The sequence below is a fragment of the Ischnura elegans genome, chromosome 4 (genome assembly GCF_921293095.1).
Source record: "Ischnura elegans chromosome 4, ioIscEleg1.1, whole genome shotgun sequence".
Classification (NCBI taxonomy): Eukaryota; Metazoa; Arthropoda; class Insecta; order Odonata; family Coenagrionidae; genus Ischnura; species Ischnura elegans.
Window position 1 is genome coordinate 127,217,594 of NC_060249.1, and position 25,835 is coordinate 127,243,428.

Here is a 25,835-nt window from a genome sequence, read left to right on the forward strand (position 1 = left end):
GCCGTCAACATCCAATAACAACGACATTTCTGATTCAAACGACCTTCCTGTCCCAACACCAAGCATTCGTAGGATTTTGTTTGAGGAGTTACTTCTGGAGAAAGTAGAACAAGAATTACGGGTTACGCGTGAAAGAAATAGAATATGTGGAGGGGAGAAGTTATCACATCAGGTGGAGGCATTTCTAAAACTAAAAGAAAATCTGAAAAGTAGGTGAAAAAAATAAAAATACAGTTGTGCATCTTGAGGAGAGTAGTGATGAAGATTATGTTGAGGAATGCTTAAATGACTTATGATGATGAACTAATGACTATGAAATAGAAGGCTATATCAAAGAAATGGTTGAAGAAGATAATTTCACGAATGTAATGCAAAGAGATTTATGAACAGTACAGGTGAGTGACAGGATTCTTGTAAAAAATTTTCATAAGAAGAAAATAAAAATGTTTGTTGAACAGCTGACGGAAAAGAAAGCATTTCTACCAGTGAAATTTGCTCAAAGACTTCATTCTGTATTCAACATCAACATTTCATTGGCCCAACATTGAAGACAAGAGAATAATTCAACCTGAAGAAAATTTTCAATTTCTATTGCCTCCAGCACTTGAGAAGCGAGGCACATTCAAATTTGACATGTCATTTGATTCCTCTGAGTTAAATGTATGAAAAGTAATGAGAAATTACATTTCTATTGCTATTGAATGTCGTTGAATTATTTCCACTCACCTTATTGATATTTCTTTGCTTTATAATTAATAGATGAACAGGCCTTGGGTTACACTTGCTCCAATCATTGGGGCAGGTGTAAATGCTAACTACAAATTACACAAAGTTCTTCGTTCCAGGAAGGAAAACATTGAAATATGTATGGGAGCATTATATTTCATTTGACTTTCAGGCATATATTTCTCAAATAGAATTTAGAATATTAATAAAATTGAATGTCAATTCAATGTACAGTACTTAATGAAATGTCAACTATATAAATATGGGGTTCGACTTACCCCGGTATACCTTATCTGTTTATAACAATGTTATGACCGCTGAAAGTGCGGAAAATAGAAATGGAAGAAATTTTACATTTTGTGAGACTCATAACAGGATGACTATACATTGACAGTCGTCTAAGAAATGGGTGTCTTTGTGTCAGCAAAGCCTAATCCATTTCTAGGAGTAGTTTTTGTGATCGTTCCGTAATAATAGTTCCCCTAGATACATCATTTTAAGTCAATGCCATTTACAATGAAAAAAATTATTTTCAGTAGAGCTATAAAAAATCCTGTGCAGAACATGTTGCTCAGAACAAATCGAAAATGCTTGTCACCACTTCCTTTTGCAAATGGTAAAAAGTTAAGCTGCGCCTACCTGTGCTCCTTGGTGTTCAGAGATAAAATGTAATGGCTAATCTCCAAATTGGGCTAAATAGCATACTCTCATTTCAAGTACCATTCAATTTTACGGGGAGGAAAATGATAGTAGATTTATTAATTGTACCGAGTAGGTAATAAATGAAGGGAATGAGACTTATAAGTCACCACCATTGTTGTTATGATCTGTTTATTAACGACCAGACTATTTATGACAATGCTTCTCATCCAAGTTCAACTGATTCAGGTGCATTGTAGGGGAAGTTTGTTATAAGGAAAACAAAAATCGCTCAAAACAATACTATGTCTTCAAACAAGAGAATCATTGCAGTATGGCCTTTGCAAATGCGAGGAATAACATTGAAAAGTTATGAATTTGATAGATCATATATCATCATGTCTATAAATATTGATTAACAATCCTAATTATATCTTATTTCCCCGTAAAATTCAGATCAATTTGCCTGTCTGCGATGCGAGTGACGACTTTTGTTAACGCATTTAAATGTGTGGTGGGTGAGAGAGAGACATTTAGAGGCCAACTTGAGGATCGTCTTTGGTAACATCGTCGTGAAATCACTCACTCAGTGATTCAGCGTGAAGGTTGGTTCGGATAAGCAAGGGTAGAGCTCATGTTGGACTAACCCTGTGGCGTGTGAGTATCACACATTCAGGGAGGCAGTTCCTTTTGGGAGTATTTTTGCGAGGGATTGTAGCCTTTTGAGTGGGCTGAGCCAAGCACTCTCCACGCTAGGAAACCACGCTTCCCAGGGAAAAAAAATTAGCATTGAACGTCACCACCCACAAAAGCAGACTGAACGTGAAGTTGTGAGATCTAAAACATGGAGGAGTGTTTTCTTCCTGGGCCTGCAGTGAATCAGTTAAATGCCAATTGGTGCTTAGCAATAAAATTGATAGTTGCCATCTTGTCAAGCCCGTGGTAGGGATTTCTCATTTTGGAGGAAATAATGGTAGGTGTAGGTAACATCCGTGCTCATAATAGGTGGCCAAACTTCCATAAAAAAGATAACTTAATTTTCTGAGACGTGTCTGAGAAGGTGCTGATGCCGACAAGGAAACCAGCGGTATCTGGATAATGGCCTATCCTGATGATGGAGGATCTAGTGGCAGGTGACTTGAGCAGAAGCACGTCCATATCGGGGTTATACTGTGGAAGGAAAAGTCAAAGTGAATGTATGCATCATCTTTGTTCTCTTAATGATTGCTGAGGATAGAAGTCGTCATGACATCCAAAATTTTCAAACTTTTTCAGTTGCATCACATCAATTCTGCTTGGAAGTCTAGCATCTTTCTACGGGCAGCAAATGCTTCAAGACCTGCCACAAAGATCGTGGGAGTGAACCAACTAAAGCTTCAGCAGCAAAAATGCCAGGAAGGGATGAGAGAGTTTGTGTCCCACTGCACGCCACACCTGGCCCTCCCCATCCACCCTCCTCTCCCCCTCCCGACCAGCGTCATCTCTCAAAAAACAAAGCCACCATGAAGGAGCAATCAAACTATGGGCTCTTCTTCACCTTTCAAAATATCTATGTACAAGCATAATAATTGCTGATATTTTTGACCATCAAATTTTATGCATTGAAAACATTTTATTGTCCTCAAATAAACGTCAAGAAAGTAGGAGTTTGAAGTGTTTTTTTGATAACTGATAAAATATTTACAATGAAATGACTTAGAATTAACACAAAGTTCATTTCATAGTAGTTTTATATTAAAATTGGTAGTCCTCTCCTTTTGCCAGATATTTTACTCAGCTTTATAATTGAGAAAGTGCTATTTTTTGCTCTTGAAAAACTATAGCTTCAATTTGTTTTTTTTTTTCAGAAACTTAAATGTGTTTGTATGAGAGTTAATAAACTACAAGAACCATCTCTATAGGATTCTTATATTACAGTAGAAAATTTTTGCTGTTAAATTAGTAGCTGAAATTTTATCTCTGAAAAAAAATCTGCTGCTTAAATAATTTAAATACATATGTACATTCAGGAAATTTTAAAGCCCTGCCACCAAAGTATGTGTGAAAAGTTGATGAACATTGCAGTTAAAAACACAAATACAGAAAAATACCACATACACAGAAAAATACTAGTTACATCATTGGGAGTGAGTGTAAAGAAAAGAAGTTTCCCCTCTGTATTTAAGCCCTCTGAGCAGCTACAGGACTTAGGAGAAGAAAGTCAGAGAAAAACATTCAAGCAAAGGATGGCTAAAAGCTGCTAACTCAACTAGCCAGTGATTAAAAAATGGCAGAATTACAATTGACATAACCCACAACCACAATCTGAAAAAACCACTCCAACAAACCATCCATGTCGATCAGACTTAAAGAGCAGGGCTGCAAATGGATCACTGGGTCTAGGTAGTCTCGGCAATTAGGCTAGAGCCTTCCAATCTAAGGGTTGCAATGAGAAGTAGTTCCTGAGGTCCTAATTAACAATTTCCCTACCCCTTCCAGTACTCATCCTCCTCTTCAAGGCAACTAATCGCTTTCCCCTCTAAGTCCTCTAATCATCGTGATCTTGAAAAAAATATCCCCTCATTGGTGGACACAATAAAATCTCTACTTCGCTATTCCACCACTTCCATCCCAAATCACCTGTGTTGCTAGGTCACCTCACCTTGCCAGAAGAATGCTCCATAAATTGCTTGATGACGTTTTCCTTTCCAATTACAAGCCAATACCACATCCTTACACACCCATTCCACTGCCTTAGCTCCTCAACAAGCTGCTAATCACTAACCCCTCTCCTTTGAATTACATCAAATAACTTAACCTCCTACATTGCTACCATGCCTGCCACCCTCTCTTTTCAGGGTCAAATTACCAGTACCAGTATCTGAAATACATTTTCATTCTATAGTTCATACTACATTCTGTCTCACTTTGAGTTTAAGTCATCAGAAAGGTAGTCTGGTCCTTAATTGTGGCTTCAACACTTAAGAATTGCTTAAAATACATTGGCAAGTTTCACATTTATGTTATGCTTTTTTATGCTGAGTTCCCTCATATGCTGTCATCACCTACTGGAAATAATTTTGTTTTACAAAGGGTGTGACGCTAATGAACATTGCTTTCAAACACTTATCACCACACCAGGACATAAAATTATTCCTGTAGACATGTTCAGGGTTCAGGATTCCTTACAGATGTTTAGCTATCTCCAAGGCACATTATATGCTGGAGAATTTTAAATGCTTGATTTGTTATTAGAAATACAATGTAGAGCTATTTTACAACACAATCACCAAGATAAATGAGTAATGAACTACACACAAGTGTGCAGCCAGAGAAGAAATTAAGCCCTGAATAGGCCTGGATCCAAGGGGACAAAAGGGTAATTGAAAACAACCAGTCAATCATCATTGAGTGAGTTTATTTATGTCAGATGATTATCAATGTGATGTGTAATGGGAGGAGGAAACAAGCTTCTCCGGATCAGGAATACCCAAATGCAAGGGCATTTCTCTCAGACATTTGTGTAGTAATCACAATACTAAAATAAACCTCATACCTTCAAGAATGGACAAGAGAGCATAGTAAGAGAGACAATGGAGTGAAACATTTATTACTGCCACAGAGAAGATTCACCACATCTCAACCTGCGTTAGCAAAGAAACCACTTTTTTATAAGACACTATACAACTCACTCAGCATCATGGGCATGTATTCACATTAAAAATATAATAAAATAATGTATGCCCCCACACGATACATGCATTCTATTCTGTCAAGTATAAATGAGACCAGGCGAGACCACAACTAGCAAATTGGAAAGGATGATCAAATTTACTCTCAAGACAGCTTTGACATTTTCTTTGACCGATGTCAACAATTAAAGCATGTTCACAGCCACACCCCTGTACATACATTAGCACACACAAACAACAACTGCGGCTTCACGTGACTTATGGAAATCATTCTCAAACAAACATAACTCAAACCTCTCCCAATGAGAATGGGGTTTTGAGAGAGTGAATCAATAGCCCCTTTCCCAAATCAAACCTGCGGCCAATCCGGGAAAATAAGGCAGGCTCTGTTTCACTTGAATGCTCACAGGGCTGGCAGAAATTACTAAGAGACAATTTCATTCAGTCATTGAAAATTAACACTTAAAATTTGGTCCTAGGTTTGAATTACTAGCCTGAGATTAAAAACTGATTCAAAGACACTTCAAACCTCCGAAAACTTTTGGAGTGATTACAAACTTCTGCATATTAAATGTACTTAATATACCTATCACTTTGAGTTGATAGCAGAATAATTTAGTGATTATTATGAGATCTATAGGATCAGGAGTTACCACAGAAAAAATGAATACAACTCCTCAAGGAATTTTGGTGAATTTTCAAACAATATGGTAAAAAGAGAGAGAGATACATATATATTGGAGAAAACCAAATAATCACTCTTGGATGGAAATGTGTACAGCTATGATGATGAAAGGCATTGTTTCTAGGTTGAATACTTCCAACAAAAGGAACAATTCAGTCCAAAAATAATTTGCCCAACCCTGGAGCTTAGCAGCACTCATAATACATTGGTTGAGGCCAGGGTATGAAATGAATATACATACATAGATCAGCAGGCAGAGGAGACCTTTCAACACATGAATCTGAATACACCTTCATTAAAAGATCTCTGGGAGCAAATAATGACTGCGCACTCCCACCTTGCCAGTCTTACCTTATTTCCTTTTTCTTCACGCTGTGCAGGCAAATGACACATCAGTTAAGCAATCACTTAACAAAGTTTTCTCTTCCAGTAAAAACTAAATAACTTTATATTCAACTCTTAAAAATATGTACATAATAAATACCTACAAAGGAAACTTTAAAGTGTATTATCAAGGCAATATAAGTACAATAATGAGCATTATGTTGCCATTTTAATCTTAATTATTGAGTCCACAATATTGCGTATAGTATGCCCCTTTACTAGGAAAGTCTTATTTCAGTAATAAGATAATTAGGAAATTGTAACATTTATCTACTGTTTGGGGATCCATTATTCAAATCTGAGAAATCCTCCACCATCCTTAGCCTCGACTAGTCTCAAACATTATTAGAACAGTAGATACGTATACAATACTTTATCAGCCAGCACTCTGAAAATAAATCCTTACAAAGAATGTGATAAGAAGAGAAAAAAGCTACATTTGATTGCACAACCGAAAAAGGCTAGAGAAACCCAAAAAGAAAATGTGACTCAGATCGAATCCAGTTCTTAAGATCTGATGGAATACAATAGAAATAAAAAGAAGAGATATTTTACACTTCATCCTACCATCACTGCAAACACAACATGAATTTGAAATTAGAATTTCTTTGGTCCAGAGTCAACTTACTTCACTGACTTGTGGTTCACATGGACATGTAGCAAGGAAGAGAAAAATATTGACAAGGGTATGTCAATAGTGGTGGTGTGTGTGTGTATATATATAATACATGTATATATCATCATTGACGAGCTAAAAAATACAAGCCAATAAAAATATTTGCAGGTTGTTCATTATCAAGAAAGAATTTCCAAACCAAACTGAAAGCCTCAGCCGAAGACTTCTTCTTGTCATAGGCACGCTAACACTTAATGCACTTTCTACAACAAACAATTATACATCTTGCTTGAGCCATAAAAAATTCGAAGTATTGAGATCATTTTGAAACGTGGTCAATCCAAGAAGTCATCACCTACAAAGTGATTTGAACCAGCACACTTCTCTGGGTGACATTTGCTCTGAAATCTTTTGCAATGGCTTGGAATGAAAGTGATGTCAGTACATAATAGAAAAAATAGGCAGTAGGGGATGGACACAACTGGCCAAGACAGATAACAAGAAATTCCATGCTCACAACTGTGTGCTCCCATGCTGGTTACGTTATGGCATGGGAGGAGCATGGTCATTAATGACCCAAAATCTTTGGCTGACTTCTCACCTACAAGGGACCAATTCTTCATGCAGCAAAAATACAACAAAATCACAGCAGCCTTTGGTATAAACATGTAGCTTTTGCCCACAAATGGTTATCACTGGTATTCAAAGGTAATGCTGCCTAGATATAATGTCTCCCTGCATTCAATCTTTGGATAATAAAAAATTATAAAATTTGGAACAAGACTGAATGCAGCTGAGTATGGACGCAAGTTCTAGCCACGAGTAATGCGTGACTGAAAATATATGAAAAAGCTGTACAAAAAATGGGACCACAATTTCTACTTTTCCTCACTTCAAGCACCATTCAAGTCTGATATATGTACTCTTCTCCTGGAGCCGTTTATCCTCTCTTGAGAGTCATTTTTTGTGTCACTATCGCAAGAATGATGTGCAATCATCAAATCAGAACACCACCAAATAAATGGTAATGATGCCTGGGAACATGGTTATCCAGCAAAACCTCCCTCTTCCCAACTCTACCATCTTTGGCACACAGGCGTTGCTGTTGATCAATGTTGCCTCCGCCAATCCTTATTTCTCCATTGAGCCTTGGTGTGACATTCATCAGAGCAAAGTGAATCACTTTGCATTCGGTCGCTTTTGACAGCAGACATTGAAATAATTGCAAGTAATCACGCACAGCAAAGAGAGGCAAAGTAGTATTCTTTTTTCATTATTGTCTTGTAGGAGAAATATTTGAAGAGGTTAGAGGGCTCGTCGTACGAGGAGTGGGAGGGAAAGATATTATGACTGCTTGGGCCGATCGATCGGGAGAGAGAACAACAGGCGGGCACGCACACACACTTACGTGTAGACATGGTGGAGAGGGTAGAATGATCTTTGGTTAGGACGTTGACTCACTCTCCGATGATCATGAGAGTGGGGGGGAGGGTGGGGTGGAAGTGGGAGGCGAGGGTGCCCCCCCCTCACCGCTTTCCTCGTCAAATGACCCCTCCTCTTCCAGGCAGCACCCATTCACACCCTCATGGTAGAGGTCCTCTGTCGCTCCCAATAGCTCCTCGTCTTCCTCCTCGGGGTCATTGATCGACCTCTTCCGCCGCTGCATGCTGCCACCCTTACCGAATAAAGACACAGCCTCACCCCTCAACCGCACCAGAAGTGTGGTTGATCTCTTTTTGCTGCGACCACCATGGTGCGATGTGGTGACTGGAAGGCACCCGCGACTCTTCCACCCCCCTCCGCCAGCACCACCATTGGCAACCCAGCCTCCTCGGCGGTGCATCAGAAAGTTGTCGGTCACCCAGAACATCAGCGCCTGCAATGCAGAGTGATTGACAGGTTTACACCGATGCTCTCATTACTCAGCTCCAGACTGACCAAAGTACTACAGCGAGTAGCATTGATATTATTTTGTTAATAATATTATGATCAATGATATTATTTCCCTGTATAAATTGATCAACAATGTAACTGACAGCCCTCCTCTGCTACGATTTCCATATCCCTTCCAGACCATGCATACTTAAATTTTTCCACTCAATATAGAATACTTTAAAAATAACAGTGACCTCTTGTAAATTATAATTTAGTTGATTTTTGAAAATAGTTTCCATATACTCAATCCTGAACTCCTAGAATATGTATTTAACTTCTAAATTCAAAATGCTATTTGGCATTATCTATAAATTTTTCCTGTGTGCCAATTTGCATGACCTTTTAACAGTTATTATTGATGAGTGAAGCATTGCAATCTGCAACCAAATACAGGCCTATTACTATCATTACAAACAAAGCCAACTCATGATCATCAATGGTAATGAATTTGTTATATAAAACTAAAAATAATTCATAAATATTGATAGTGTGGTAGTGATACTGACATTTCATTAAATAAGGAGAAAAATATCTCACATTCTCCAACTGTATCAATAAAAAGACATATGTATATGACATTAAATCTGGGAAAACTCATTCTTTTTTAACTTATATTGAAATTACAAATTATTTACTTATTGTTACCACTCAAATGTTTTCTAACCATACCAGGAGAAGAACACAAAGTGAATGATACACAAACAGAATGATAGGAAGACGGATAACCACTTGTATTCACATAATCTTTTGTGATAATGTGAGTTGATTTTAAGTTCAAGCAGACTTCTAGTCTACCCTTCAATAGGTCAATCTGAATTTTGACTCTGAATACATCCTCAGTGGGGAAAGGAAATTGTTACTTCAAAATATAACAGAATATACTAGACAACAATGACCCCAACATAAGAAAGCTATTAATGCACAAGAGGAAAGTCCTGCAAATATTATTGGTCTTAGCTAGATGGAGGAGTGATCCATCGAAATGTCAGCAACAAAAATTTTCACTAGGCTAGAAATCTGAGAGTTAACAATAAATATGTCAAAATGGTTAAAAGGGAAACTACAGAGCACTCCCAATTATCCGATGGGTAAAATATGAGCAGGGGCGGCACAAACAATCGGAAAACAAGAATAACACAAACTTTCACTTTAATTTCTTGTTACTTTCATCATTTATGTAAATCAATCACTCTATTATCATCTACGCACATTTTATGATATTTTTTATTTCTTTCCGGAATCATTAAGAGCTTTCTTTTCCTGACAGCGATTTTTTTAGCTTCGATAAGGTGATTGCACTCGAATTCTCTTGTAATACATGGTTTCCGAAAACCACGCATCCGTGGCTGCAAGGTCCTGGATTCAGAACCATGGTTTGCACGAATGCTTCAAAATCACTGCACCACGTCGGAAACGACGATGTCAGGCCCCACACCACATCTCGCACAAGTTGCCCATGAGGCAGATGCTGTGGGATGCACATCCGTGATCACTGAGCATGGTCGTGTACCGCAATGCTTGTAAAACAGAATACAGAACTCCCGTGATGGCTAGAGACACGCGATCACCCCATCACCCAGAAGTGATTACGGGAAACCAGGGCTTATGACAAACTGTCAACCCAAGCAGGTGCAACGCTATGACTATCTCTACTTCCCCTTCACTTCTACTCCTCTGCTTCCACTATTTCCTTCCTCCCCAGTTTGACCTAGACTAGTCTTGGCATAAACATGCCCGAGCGTAACGAAATCTTCGGCTCACTTGAGCCGTATTCACTGCATTTGAGTCCACGGCAATAGTTGTGCTTTTACGATATAGTGTATATTTAATGATAGTAGATCAAATTTATATTAATTTACGACAGGTAAACCATTGAAGAATCCCCTTAAATTAATCAAGAGTTTTTTTCCCGCCACAGATTGTCATCTACAATGCTAGATCAGACATCCAAAGAAACTTGAAGCATTCCTCGTCAGCAAGTAAATTAATTCCATGTTACGAAGGGAATTCTAAAGGAAATAATGGGTCGGGTGCATCCATGCATTAAAAAGCAAATACCTTTTAGCTGCTTTTGTGTCCGATTTTATTTTTTTTTCATATCATGGAAAACTTCAAAGGAGTGTGAACACAAGCAGGGATAATCCGGAACACGCATACTTACATCGCACCCGGATAGTCGGGAGTCGGCTGTAATTATTATTCATGTTATAATCAGTTATAGAATAAAAGTCAAGCCTATATGCACCTCCTTTCTGACAGACATAACATGTACAAGACAGAGATGGAGAAAACCTCAAATTCCCTTTTTTATTTGTTTCCCAGAGTTTTACTGTTGCTAAGAATCACTCTCCACATTTGAAAACCTTCCATTTCGAATAGTGATGGGTCGGTTCGATTCCTCGATTCTCAGCCAAGAACCGGAATCGAAAACGAGTACTTGCCAAGGCGAAAAATCGATTCCGATTCCAGCAGTACTTAAAACAACAAAATATACAACCGCATTTCCAATAGTCATTTGAATTTTCGCGCCACGTAACCGTAATAACAAAACACATATCTTCTTGGGATGTGCGAGTACTCGAAAATTCAAGTCGATCGAGTAGTTGGTACTCGACTCGAGCGTTTTGAGTAGCATTACGGATGTCGAGTCGAATAGTTAAGGTTACAGAGCATTCGAGGCTAGTAGGTCCAGCAATCTGCCGACAGGAAGCGCTATCATGAAACTCATGTTATAATGCAGTTTTTAAAGCCGATAAGTCATTCTAATGCCTTGGCCTGGTAGTTTCAGTGGTTTCAGCTTGCCGAATACACTATTGTTGTTGTCGACGTGGGCGCCGAATACCTTTACGCCAGCCGCGGTGGCCGATCGTCTTCCTACACACTGGTCCGAAATCGGAAAAAGCTGGAATAAAGTCCAAAATGACCTTTTTGGGGATAGAGACTTGAAACTCAGCGTAAATACTTGTAGCGATGGCTACGCTAAATAACACACTTCGGTTATCTGCGGAGAGGCGTTTATTGTGACTTGACAATACAGAACTGAACTTGGGTAGCCCAGATGGCTAGCTTATATACATGCGGCGAATGTTCTGGAACGCCGCGCCGGATCTTCCTCGAACCTTCTAGAATTCCTGAAAAGATATAGGAAAAAATACCGGCCGGCGCCAGGACTCGAACGCGCGCCGTCCGATTAGTAGGCGGACACTTATCCACTGGTCCAACTCTACATTGTGGCGGACGATGCGCCACATACTCATAAATCATTACCAAATATTGATTTATATGCCATTTTACATAAATACGAACCTTTAGTGAGATACAGAGGCCCAAACATGACCAATTTTTCAATGCCACACGAGGTATCGTTTTTCCTCAAAAAATCTTTGAATTTATCCCAGTGGTTTTGCGTTGGTATGAGTTTTGTGGAATAAAAAACGCAATATTCCTTTGATCTGGTGCTTTGCCTATACTTTCAATGACTTTTGAAGATTCTGGCTCTCATCTGTCTGGTTTTACAACGCAAAATGGCCGACCCGTTTTTCACGTGAAATTTGACATTAAGTAGACATTATCTTTCGTTTACGAAAAATATAATTCGGAAAATTTGAACCACAATATAAAGTAGAGATTTCTAAAGAGTACTAAATAGAAGTCTTGAAAAAAAAGTTTGCGACGAAGGAAATAAGAGCGATTTTTCAATCGCGCGTCAAGGCTGACCTACACGCCGCGGACCTCTGAGGCTCGGTAACTGAGGCCGATTTTTCTAGTTTTTTAAAACATTAGTCCTGAAAATCGTCATTTAAAGCATGGATAATCGTCTTCATTGACTTAAAACACTAAACTGAGGATGTTAAAAAGGATTATGTATAGATCGACTAGACCACTTAGCGCATTACTCGAGTGAAAATACTAAGGATTGGATATTTTTCGGAACCATCCCGCGCGTAAGAAATATGCCTCGGGTATTGAAGTAAAGTGAAGAGATTAAGTCAGCATGCTTAAGAGAGAGAAAAATCAACTGTTTCCGTGAAAGGCAACAAGCGATACCCTTTTTCCCTTTCCACCCTCGCCGAGGTGAGTCGCGCGGTAGGGGAAGTTTTCACACCACAAGGCTCTTTTAGCCTTTTCTATCACTGCGTCCGTCCAATGTAATATTCATTTGTAGCGTTTAGTTTCTTTCTTGAACTTAAAAAAGCAAGAGATTTAAAGGTTGATTGAATGACGTGAGAAGTATAGCATTTTTTTTGGCTCTACAAAACTAAAGTTTAGTTCTATAGTTGTTCGCTTCGTCCACTTGAATTCCATTAAGATTCAAGATCCAACAAATCGTTGATATAATTTTTAATAAAAATTCCAAAGTCTCCGAAATCTTGCAATTTTGGTGGGAAAGTGCTTGCCCAATAACACACATGTGTTGCAAAAGGCAATTTTCTGCAGGCAGTAATACTGTAACATGGAGACGTCAAAACCTGCTGGCTGAGCATGTAGAATAATTGGATTTTCTGCTTGAGAATTTGAAAGGGGCAAATATTACATGATTCATATATGTAGTATGTAATCTTTATTACAGCTATGAAAATTCCTGTACTCAGGGCTCTCCCTTGTAGTTTGGATATATATATATTATATATATATTGTCGCCATATTATGAGTGCCAATATTCTAAAGTAATACCCATCATGTAACACCACTTTTCAGGTATGTTCTGTTTTGAAATTTAGCTATTATATTTTAATTACATAGTAATGATATGAAAGATTCCTTTGTCAACTGACTCTTTCACAGAGTAATATTTTTAAAAGTAGTTTTCTTGTTGCCTGGAATTAAGTGATATTTTTCTTGGAGCCTATGGCATCAGAATCGATGGAATCGGTATCGGTAGAATCGGAATCGAAATGTCAGAATCGGAATCGATAAAATTTTGGAATCGACCCATCACTAATTTCGAACAAATAAAAAATAAGCAATGGTCTATAGCATCACTGCTGCTCAACTGGCTTGTTTATTTTGTTTAATGTGCCACTAGCAAAAAACTTGTAGACCCAAAATATTTCACAAAGGGTGCATACATTCTAAACCAGCGATATATCATTAAGGGGGATTGGGTGAGCCAGAGTGATGAATGAGCATTTGAGCCAGTGAATGTTAAGTCAGAAGGCTCAGCTCTGAGGCAACCACAATTATAGTGCCATCAAAATTAAGCTCTTCTGTTAGGGAAAGGATCACTGTTGGCCACAGTGATAAAAATGGGAAGGAAATGAGCAGGAGAAGGGGCCCACCTTTGATCATCCAATGGTCAATTAATGTGATATCAGATGGCAATCACTATCACACTAGTTGAATCAACTTCACTGTCAATGATTTAGTCATTGCTCAGGGGAGTAATTAAAAATTCAATCAGAGGTACATATGCACAATTTTGACCTACAACAAAATAATTTTCATCACTGATTAAGGGATATCACTGAGTATGGTCGAAGTTTGTCCCATTTTTACTCTAATACTGTCCATAGTTGAGTGAGTTGGGTATAGCTTAGAGGGTAATCATACACTTGCCGGGTGACATCAATATCTATGGCATTCTGCACCACATGGTAACCTAAACCCACCACCCTAGTGGACATATGGGTTCCCCTAACTTCATTAATCTGAGGTTCTACTGAATCAAGAGCAATCAAACCACAAGCCTTGTTTAAATACATTAAAATTAAGTGCAAGAGAGGCCTAACACCACCACCACGACATGTAACTCTCAAATGATGATTGTAACTTACATTCACAAAGAAAGGAATGACGAGGACCACCACTGCCAGCTCCACACGAGGGTTTTGTATAGGGGACAGGATAAAATCTCGCACACTGTCCCAGAAATCAAGGCGAATCAGCAGCGTGACCACCACCTTGACCACAAGCATGAGAAGCACATAGAGACAGCACTGAGCCAGCCATGCGTTGACACTTGGTGGCTTACCTGAAAAAATGGAAGAAAATGAAATTATTATTATTTCAAGACATCCCTAAAGAACACAAAAAATAAATCACAATTAAGAGTTCATAAATTAATAGAAGGACAAGAATGGAACACACAACAATATTACATAAGAAGAACAATATACAATTCCCTTTTTAATATTAAAATATCTTTCGAATGCAAAGGCATGACTTCAAAATATTTTACAAATTTACATGCATATATTTTAGATGCTACACTAAGTAACGCATTCATTCATGAAATTGAAATAACATTTTTTATTATTCACCTCTATATTTACTTGCAATAAGCATTTTGACTATCGTTGGGTAAGTCTTTCCATATAGTATGTAGTATTACAAGAAGTGAAACTGACAGAAGTAGCATGGTGTTAAGCAAGTGTTTGGTATTATGGGTCATCGAGTCCTTCCATGAGGCACATTGGATGTTTGCTTTTCATAGCAGATGTGAAATTTCATAAATCCGGCCGGTAATTGAAGAGAGATGAGATGAAAGAGAGATTTCCACCTATTGCACTTCAACTGTATTTCAAGACTGCAACAGGAAAAGGAAGTTCAAGCTAAACAATCAATAAATACTTATCAATAACACTGGAATGACTGAGGTAGTCAGCTACCAAGAAGGATCAATATTTGTCATTAAGACAGTAACTACATTATCTTTAAAATATTTCCATTTAGGTCCATATAACCATTGATAATATCCTTTAATGTTTCTCTTAGCTTCATTCAATAATCGCAAGGGTTTAGTTTGCAATTACATCTTACTTTTACATTTTTCCCAGTGAATAACTTGAATGAACTGCTCTCGGGTTTCCAACCGCGTCAGGGTCTGCACGCTATGTATTGGCCGACGTTTTGTTGGGAGACTTTCCAAACATCCTCCGGGCTGAAGATGTTGATGTCACTATTTTTCCGGTGTACATATATATCCTCTTCCTTCAACTAGGTGGTCCATGATTGGTGTGGCCTTTCCCACCTTTTTTAAGGTTGGGCTCCAAGTGCTGCTAAGATGGAGTCCTTGATCTCTATTCGTGTTATACGGATGAAGCCGGATCTCTTAGCTTCTTTGGTTTTTCTGTCCCAATAAGCTTTGGTCCTTCCGAGTTGGGTGCTTTCTTCCCTATGGATGTTGTGATTCTCCAGGACTTAGTGCTCCACCACGGCCGATTTTTCAAGTTGACGGAGTTCGAGGTGACGTCTATACGCTTTCACCTTGGTCTCTATGGTTCCCTCAGTCTCAAAACATCAGGAATATATTGCATTCCATGCAAATGTGGTTAAGTGTACATCAGAGAGACAACAGAAGTACCTTTCTGGAAGCCATGGAGACATTCATAAGATCCACAACGTTTCACCAGTGCCAAAAGACTATCCCACACGAGCTATACAAAGGCGTCTATGAACTACCATGCTCCTATGAAAAATCATGCATGGCCAAATAATGGGCAGGTGAATAAGGTAAAAATGTTTTCAACTTTCCACCAAGTGGCGTGCCCATTAAATGTATTTTCTGCCTCTCATTTTTTTTTTCTGAAATAACACTATGAGGGGTCCAAATGAAAAATTTTTACCCTTTTTTTAAACATTGAGTTCTGTCAAACAATCTTATTCCTTCCCTTCCTATCTTACAACACTGTTTCCAGAATCCCCTTCCACATTCAGCACTCGCTCCATCCAAAGCTTCTGTCTAACTCGAGATGGCTTTGATTAGTAATCACATCAACTTTTTAAAATATCCTTTGAATACTTTTGGGTTCAACAAGGTGAAAAACTCACAAATATCTGTGCTACACTCCTCTGTAAATAATATCCCTTAACCAAGCTCAAAGGCTGGCTTAAGATCTGACGACTTCCATGCGACGGAGGGACAATGAGTGATCCCTCGACTCCCTATTCAGCAGTCACAAACTCAAGTTGGCGAGGGGTTCCCCAAATGTCAGGCCTCCCTGTCGTCTAAACCCCATTTCCCTGCATGGCACGCCGCACCCCACCTCGTGTGCCCTGCCTCAATTCCAAGGCCTCTAGGCCACCAGTCCACTGGGCTAGGCTCGCCAGACATTACGCAGACTTTTTCAGAAGAAGATGGAATGAGCCAAAGGGGGAAATGAATGAACCGAAAAAGTCCATGATGCCCATTCGCTGCCTGAAGGCATTTGCTTTCTCTCACAGCCATGAAATCAAGGTTACTGTTATGCAATGCCATCTATCGCAGATGATGTTCAAATCAAGCTGCCTGAAACATGCAACAAGGGCTGCTGATGTCTTTCAAGCAGTTCATACCAACCTTAAAATATTATTCTCCATAAAATATTCATTTGTTGCTTACATAAATCGATTGAAATTGATGATAAACCAATATGTATCCTGAATGATTACTTTTTCTGAGAGGTTTCAACACCACCACAGAACAAAATTTAGTCATAGTCTGGATATCACGTACTATAGGTGGACTGATGGCTTATGATGAATGATGAAAAGCATGAGTAATCCTTCATTATACTAACGAAACTAAATGCCATACACAGAAGAAATTCTGTGCCATTGAGAACATTACGCAAGTTTCATACTGTTTGAACAAAATATGAAACAGAAAAATAGGTTTATACATATGTATTAGAAAATTTCAGTTGTAGTCATAACCATAAAGGAGCATTAGAATACAAATCCATTGGATGATAAAATGATTTTCATGAAAATATGTGAAAGTGGTTTTATTTTTGCTAAAATTCATTTTAAAACCATGTGATTTCGGTGTTATAGAAAATCTCAGTGGATTGGAGCACAATGCTTGGAATCCTAAAGGAAATTGGGGTTCTTTATAATGACAGAAGAATCATCCACAGTTTATACAAAAACCAAGTAGCCGTGATAAAATCAGGGCCCAGCTGTGAAGAAGCAAGAATTAAGAAAGGAGTGCGACAAGGCTGTACACTGTCACCCGTAATTTTCAACGTTTACATTGAAAAAGCCATTAATGAAATCAAAGAAAAGGAATTGGGAGTGAATATCCATGGAGAAAAAATTAGCATGCTAAGATTTGCCGATGACATAGCCGTTATAGCAGAAACAGAGAAGGATATGAAAAATATTCTGGTTAATATGGGTAGGGTAATGAGTAGATATCAACTGAAAATAAGCACGAAGAAAACCAAGATCTTAGTATGCAGCAGAAGAGAAGAAGTCAAGACCAACATTAAAATAGGGAGGCAAAAACTGATAGAGGTGGATGAATTCTGTTATTTGGGAAGCAAGATAACTAGTGACGGGAGAAGCAAGAAAGAAATTATCAGCAGAATAGCCTAGGCACAGAGTAGGGATATACAGAGAGGACAAAACGGCTGAGGGCGGTAATCAGCTCATTGCGCATTTCACCATGTTCTAAATAAGGAAACGTGGCTCGAGTTGCTATTTGGTTGCTATCGTTGCTATCATTCGCGCTTGGCGTGGAGTGTTGTCGCACAAAATTTTTTAATTATTCCTCCACTCTTCAATGCTTTCACGTAGTGTGCTAGTGTTTTAAAGAAACATGGAAAATGAAGGAAGTGGAAAATAAGACGAGATGAAAAGATTTTGCTTGGTGTTCAGCCATTAACTGCAAAAACAATGCGGGCATGACGGAAGCAAAGTTGAATTTCTTCAGTTTCCTTAAGGACCCTGTGAGAGGTAATTTCATATTTTTTCTGAGTTACATTGCTGATCGGAGAAACTAAACTTATATTCGAGTGTTATTTTGCATGCGAAATGAAGTTGTCGAAAAAGTTTAATAAGAACTTGTGATGTGGGCGCAGGTACAAGGAATGGATGATTCGATGTCGTCGGTCGGATTTAGAAAACAAGACTGTCAGTTATTTACATAATAACTGCCGGATTTGTGCGTGCGATTTGGCGTTCCTTGCTCTACCTTTATTAGTAAAGAAATAATTAGGCTACTTTGAATTTTAAACCCTCTTTTTTCGGTGGATGGTAAGTCATTAGCACTATTTGGTTTGAATTTACAGCATAATTTTACTTATTTTCAATATGGCCGCCGTGCGCATTTTTCATAACAGAGAAACCTATGGTACAGCCAATTATGTCCCCTCTGTATATATCTACTCTGTGGCCCAGGCGAAGAGAGCATTCCACCAAAAGAGAGACCTGCTTACAGCGGGAAACTTAAATATGGAAGTAAAGAAACAATTTATAAGAACCTACATCTGGAGTATGCTCCTATACGGAAGTGAGGCATGGACAATGACCGCAGCGGAGAAAGCAAGGATAGAGGCCTTTGAAATGTGATGCTACAGAAGAATGATGAAAATCAAATGGATTGACCGAGTTAGTAACGAGGAAGTCCTAAGAAGGGTAGGAGAGAAGAGAAGCCTCATGAAAACCTTAACAAGAAGACGGAGCAACCTTATAGGCCACATCTTGAGACATGATGGCCTGATGAAGACAATCGTCGAAGGACAAGTGGAAGGCAAGAATGGAAAAGGAAGACCCCGAACAAAATATATGGAACAAGTAAAGAGAGATGTGAAAGAGAAGAAATACATAGGTGTGAAAAGATTAGCTGATAGGAGAACTTAGCGGAGAGCTGCGTCAAACCAATCCGAGGACTGTTGACCAGTGATGATGATAGATAACAGAAATTCATGGCTATGATACCTAGTTCATAATTGAAGTTGTGGGTCACCTTCCTATGGCCTGGTGCAGTTGCAATACCACCAATTCATAAATTACGCCTACTGTACGTATTTTCTAAAAATTCATTTATGACTCTCCACTAAATTTATATTTGAAATAGGTACATGTGAATAATTTATAAAATAAGAGAGTGGGCCAAATCTGAGATGGAGTATTTGAGAAAAGTTAACTTACAAAATTATTTAAATATAACAGGAAAGGGCAACTAATATAAATTTTACACATTCAGTACAGTCTTAAACATAGTCTCATATTTGAAATTAGCCCTAATTCTCTTTGACAATTTGGTGGTGAAAGAGAAGGAACTATATGATTCTGGGCACATTTTTTGGCAAAAAAATGTGCCCAGAATCGGTGCATAAAATGCACATTTTTTTTCACAAAACAGTCCCAGGGTATTACATTAGAAGTGGATGTTGAGTCATGCAGAAATGTTCATGAAAATCTGAGACCTAAAGGGAAAATTTTTATAAAATTGAGGTGGAATAACACCTACATTAATGTGAATGAATTAAGTATATTATTAAACCCTAAAACATGCTCACAACATCAAAAAACCTACACCATGATATTTTAACTATTACATCATTGCAGACGCCTTTTTAACTTATTCTCCCTATTGGAAAAAATCAGCCGATTCAATTGAAAATTCCAATTGAAATCAATTGAAAATTCCAATTGAAATCAATTGAAAATTCCAATTGAAATCAATTGAAAATTCCAATTGAAATCAATTGAAAATTCCAATTGAAATCAATTGAAAATTCCAATTGAAATCAATTGAAAATTCCAATTGAAATCAATTGAAAATGCCAATTTTCAATTGAATTTCCTTGTTTTCAATGGAATATCCAAAAATTCAATTGGAATTACAAATTTACAACTGAAAATATGAATGTTCAATTGAATATTAGGAAATTCAATGGAATTCGAAGAAAAGATACAATTGAATTTTCAAGTATTCCATTGGATTCTAACTTTTCAATGGAATTCCCAAATATCCTATTGAAATCTCAAATACTCCATTGAAATCAAAAAACCGTTATTCATATGTTTACGTGCACATGGTTGACTGGGTTGTGGTTAATTTTTTGCTTGTGGAGAAAAGACTATTTAGTATCGTTGTTAGTTAACCTGTGCTTGACCCCACAGCGTTGTTTTAGGTCATTCGTGTGTTTCTTCAGTGATATAGTGGAAGTCTTGATGTGATTGTTGTGCTGTAGTGCGTTCATTTAGTAATGTATCGTTTGCCTTCAGTTTTTTGACTGGTTATACTAACGTTTGTGTTTAAAATGTAAGCATATTTATATAAATTAATTATGCGTACGTGCGTTACGTCGCCGACAAAAAACTACTAGCATTGTCGGAATAGTGTGTATCACGCAGGTTTGTTTGTGTGAAGTGAAATTCCCGTGTTCTTGTATAAACATGAGTGACATGTTTCTGTTGTGAAAAACAAGTTATGTTGGCTTCATGCCAAACCAGAATTATATTTATCAGTATTTTAAAGAAGCCTTTCGTAGATAAAGACGTGTGAGATATTTGTTGGTGAAGTTGTTATCGCTAATCGCGGAAAAACGTTTTCTTTTCGACAACTATTCAACGTTGTTTGAACTGGTAAAAGATGTGGCTCTCATGGTATAGTTGTTGTTCTGATAATCATGGCAAAACCATACAGCTTTTCGATAACTATTCATGATTGTGAGAAGTGATGTAAGATGTGGAAAAGCCCAATTAAAGTTTTCATGACACTGCTTCTAAAAATATTTCAACTAATTTTTGTTCACATATTTCATTTATTCAGAATTCGGGATTCGTGAAATTTAGATGTTAAGTATATTCTACCTAATAATAAGTTTACCATATTGGATGTATTTATGTATTTGTAATTTTTTCAATTGAACCGTTCAATTGAAAAGTGACAAATTTCAATTGAATTTTTTCCCATTGATTTTTTCCAATAGGGCTAGAGAGATAGATGCTTACTTGAATGCAATTTTCATGTTTAAAAAATAAGATTCCAAAAATAGAATAATATTACTTTTAAAATAAACATTAGTTTAAAGGATTAAAAAACATAACTCACCATATTCACCAAAGTTTATAGCATCCCATCTTTTGGTCTTCGCTAAATATTGTGAAAATCTTATTCCAATATATAATATAAGTAATCCAATAGATGAATCTAAGAGGAAGCTAATGATGTACCTGCAATCAATTGAAAATGGAGCATCATAAAAATAAAGGCAATGTTTGGTAATAAAAATTCAAAATGATGTGGTCTTCCTGCCAAAAGTGGCAGGAATATGTTTTCACAAAAGCTCAATTAACTTTCCACCCAAAAAAGTAGAAAAACATGTAATCATAATAATTTTTAACATTTAACAGAAGAACACTGCAATAGTTAGTGTCATAACACATAAAAAAAACTGAAATCTGGCCATTAAAATTTAATTTCAGACTTATAACTCTGAACAAATTCCTCTAATGAATAAAATACTTGAGACAAGGACCAGTGATAGACAATCGTTTAAAATCTCTAGCAAGCCTGACCTCTTTGGATTGTATGTTTTAAAAACTTTACTTTCATTATTTTCAATGTAATATGTAGTACTCATAGATAATCTACTGTATGGGGACAACTACATTTTCCCTTACCCATGTCCCAAGATAATGTGAACATTGAATCCTGTTAATAATGAGCTCAGGTTTTCCTTTACTTCACGTACACACGTGATATCATGAAGTTAACTGGAATGGGCAGATGCCATTGACATATATAACAGTAATGAAATCAACACACGATTGTACCACACACTCCACCAAATGGGTGAAACGCATAAAAAAAAATCCAGCCCAGGGATACCTTGAACGTTAATAGTTCAACAAACCGCTAGATTACCTCCAACCTCGTTTTGATCAAACATAGTAGGGTACTAACACACATTTCATAAGATTATTCACCAAGGAACGTACGATAGTTAATCATGGTCGTAATGATACAGCACGCTAATCAAGCTATCACTTGGATTAATAAAATCCTAAAACACAAATAAACCCCTATAACAACGGTTCTATCAAAACGGACATCGGGCACTAACCAAATGTAACCTCGACTCTCCGATATTCCTGGAATAACAACTTATGATTGAAGTAATAAAGTGGACAGAAGTAATAAAGTGGACAGAAGTACTTGCCAAGTGCATGGATCGCCGCGGAACTTGTTAGCCAAAAACACGTTTGCCATGTGAATGACCATTGCTCCCATTCCTTGCTTTGAAGTATCATAGAACCATATTAGCCATGGTCTCCGTTCATAACGGGGCTCGCAGAAGCGCTTCACTGCGAAAAACACGATAACGTGTACGAAATAGAGGAAATTCATTCATAATGAATCCACTATGAAAATGGGATAAACAATTCGTAAGGTTAACCTTTCTCACGAATTATAACAGATAGGCAAAATGGATAATAATGGAAGTTGTCAGTTACAGCTTAGATAGGTACTCACAAATTAGGCAGGTGAAGGCCAGACATGCCAAAACTCCTTGGATAAACCAACCAAACATATCAGTGAGGGCATCTTTTCCACAGTGAGAACTTGGTGAACCTTCATTGACTGAAATCTCATAATTACCATCTAGTGATCTTGACACATTCATTGAAAACTTTCCAGAAGCATTGATGACATTGGAGCAATGAATGAACGGCGACGCTGCGTCACTGTTTCTGGTGTTGAGGGGCGTTGGAAATTTACGGAAGAATTAGAACGGAGGTATATATTTTCATGTACATCGGAGACAGCGCCTCTATGGTGATATTTGGAATCAAAAAACAAATGAGTAACTACAAGCTGAAATATCCATTTCTTTTGGAGAACACAGCGCCACTGTGGTACTAATCCGAACCTGAAATCGGAATACCTCCTCCATCGGAATTGGAATACCTGCTCCAGTCAATGAGAACTGTAAAGAAGGAAAATTATACGGCTACGGCTGCATAGAAAAGTACACATCAATTGGAAACCGTTATTTTATTATTGTTTGATGTGCAACTAGGCCCCGAGAGTGACTTTAGTTTCAGAACGTTTGGGTTAACATTTATGATGAACATCTTAATGCCGATATTTTTGACCTTTTAAATTATTTCGTGAATAGAATGTGTCTCTAAATCACTAAGTGGTTTTGTTTTGATGTCATCTAACTATGGGCAGTCATGTTTGAGGAATATATCAGTGTAAATATTCGATGTGAACTTGGGGTAACATTTCTGATGAACATTTTGCTTTCGAGACATTTATCCTTACTTTCATCGTTGTGGAGTAAAAATTCAATAATGAATAATAAACAGGTAAACATATCCTGTTATTATACAACTAGAACGCTTATTTGATGCAAATTAAAGCATTGGGAGTGATTTTGGTTTCAGAACGATTTGGTTAACATTTTTGATGAACATCTTCATGCCGGTATTTTTGACCTTATACATTATTTCGTGAATAGAAGGTGTCTCTAAATCATTAAGTGGTTTCGTTTTGATGTCATCTAACTATGGGCAATCATGTTCGAGGAATATATCAGTGTAAATATTCGATGTGAACTTGGGGTAACATTTCTGATGAACAATTTTCTGATGCGGCATGTATCTTAATTTTCATAATTGTGGGGAAAAAATTCAATAGTGAATAATATATAGGTAAAAATTTCTTGTTATACTACGACTAGAACGCTGATTTGATTTAAATTAAAGCAATGGGAGTTATTTTTGGTTTCAGAAATTTTGGGTTAACATTTTTGGTGTACATCTTCATGTCGGCATTTATTGGCATTTTACATCATTGAATGATAAGAATGTGTCTCGTAATGATAAAGTGGCTTGGTTTTGATGTCATATAACTATGGGCAAACATGTTGAAGGAATATTAATATTGAGTGTTGCTCTTTCACAGATCCAATTTCTTCGAACAGTAATCTTCTGATAACTGTTTGCAGGAGTGGCCAATATACAGTAACTTCTGTGCATATAAATCACTTGACTGTTTTATAAGTGATTTAGAAGTTGAGCAATTAGCCTGTGTATCACCAGATTTTGAAAGAGGCTGGCTGTATGATATTGTAATCACAGTTTTCCTAACAATTGTAAGCTCATCTATATCTACTGCTAGAATTATAGATGCAGCAGTTTGTAGTTAGCAATATGAAATTAGAGAAGGTATTATCTCTTATTCAGAAAATTACCTTAACAGATGTAACTAAGCTAATTATTCCATTTAATCCATTGAATTCACATTGGCTTCTCCTAGTAGTTAGGCTTAATGAAAAAGAAATTGATTTTTATGACCCTTCCAGTGATAGCATTAAGCCTCTGTATAAATACAGTACTGCTCAGTGGGTTACATTCCTTGCTCATAAATGTGATGGTGAGATTGCAGACTGGAAGACATTTCACCCAAAACATCTGTTGCAAATTGATGGCCTTAACTGTGGGGTTTATATATCAAGGTTTGCTGAGCAAGATCTGAAAAGACAACCAGTCCACCACCCTTTCGATCCCGTTGCCTACAGGAAGTTAATGTTCAACACAATCACTGGGAGAAGCCACTGAAAACCATGCTGGCAGGCTACCCAATTGCCAGAGGTTAAAGCAATGTTTGTGTCTTCAATAGCTGCACCTTTTCATTCTTCTTTCCTATTTAATTTTCCTGTGTGCCTTAAATATTTTGTATGACATTTTTTCAGATCTTGAGATGACTTGCATCACATGCATCTTCTACTTACTTCTTCATACTATCTTTTCAAATTTGATGGAGGAAGCTTCCTAGTTTAGAAGTATAGCATTTGTATCATTTTATGTGCTGGTCATATTTTATTTTTTGTATTGGAAAGTATGCCAAAATAGCAAATTTTTATTTGATTATTCTAGTCATTGCCATACATAACAACTTAAGTCTTCCACAAGGTCACGACTTTTATTTAGCCTAATCTATAAGCAAGTGCCAAGGTGCTTTCTATACAAGTGTGCAATATTTTTTGTCCTGACATTTAATGTCATGTATTTTACAGCTTCCTAAAGGCTGTTTTACACGGTACACGGAATTGCGCAGTCTGACGTACGTGCGAAGGCGCAATCAAAATTGCGTCGTGTAAAGCGGTGAATTGCGAGAATGCGTGGATACGAGACGGCAAAATAGCCCCTGTTCTAATTTCGTTCATGCATTCGCGCAATTCCACGCCATTTTAGAAATTAATGCAGCTCTAACCTGCGCAATTCCGTGTACCGTGTAAAACGGCCTTAAAAGAGAAAATTTTTGTCCAGTCGTTTTGTAAACAGCATGCTAAGAAATCAATATGTCAAGCAGAGTTGCATAGCCATTTATAATCATATCCAGCATAATCATTCAATAACAACTGGCTCTTATATATCATTGATAAATAATATACATATATTTCTATTTTCCTAAGTCTTGAAGGCTCAGCATGTTAAGAGAATGTGCTTAATA

General features: G+C 37.4%; 2 protein-coding genes across 7 annotated transcripts in view; one reads left to right on the plus strand and one right to left on the minus strand.

Moving 5' to 3' along the window:
* The window catches only part of LOC124158029, a 37,508-nt gene extending 30,958 nt beyond the window's left edge, over window positions 1-6,550 (plus strand). For all 6 annotated transcript variants that reach the window (XM_046533175.1, XM_046533180.1, XM_046533176.1 and 3 more), the window contains one exon: window positions 2,641-6,550. In XM_046533175.1, coding sequence (XP_046389131.1) covers window positions 2,641-2,871 — 231 coding nt within the window. In that variant the 3' untranslated portion in view covers window positions 2,872-6,550. The remainder of the gene's footprint in view (window positions 1-2,640) is intronic.
* LOC124158031 (store-operated calcium entry regulator STIMATE-like) lies at window positions 4,746-23,076 on the minus strand. Its single transcript, XM_046533181.1, has 5 exons — window positions 22,848-23,076; window positions 22,534-22,678; window positions 21,423-21,544; window positions 14,431-14,627; window positions 4,746-8,597 (listed from the first exon to the last, which is right to left on the minus strand). The coding sequence occupies exons 1-5, from the start codon at window positions 22,996-22,998 to the stop codon at window positions 8,193-8,195; spliced, it is 1,020 nt and encodes a 339-aa protein (XP_046389137.1). The 5' UTR covers window positions 22,999-23,076; the 3' UTR covers window positions 4,746-8,192.
* Window positions 23,077-25,835: the final 2,759 nt, after the last annotated feature.

Bases quoted from the DNA above. Each gene is read 5' to 3' on its own strand.
- LOC124158031 (XM_046533181.1), bottom strand. From the start codon at position 22,998: ATGAATGTGTCAAGATCACTAGATGGTAATTATGAGATTTCAGTCAAT. The intron at 22,679-22,847 runs GTGAGTACCTAT...TGTTTTTCGCAG, and splicing joins GGCCTTCACCTGCCTAATTT to TGAAGCGCTTCTGCGAGCCC. The intron at 21,545-22,533 runs GCAAGTACTTCT...AATTGATTGCAG, and splicing joins CGCGGCGATCCATGCACTTG to GTACATCATTAGCTTCCTCT.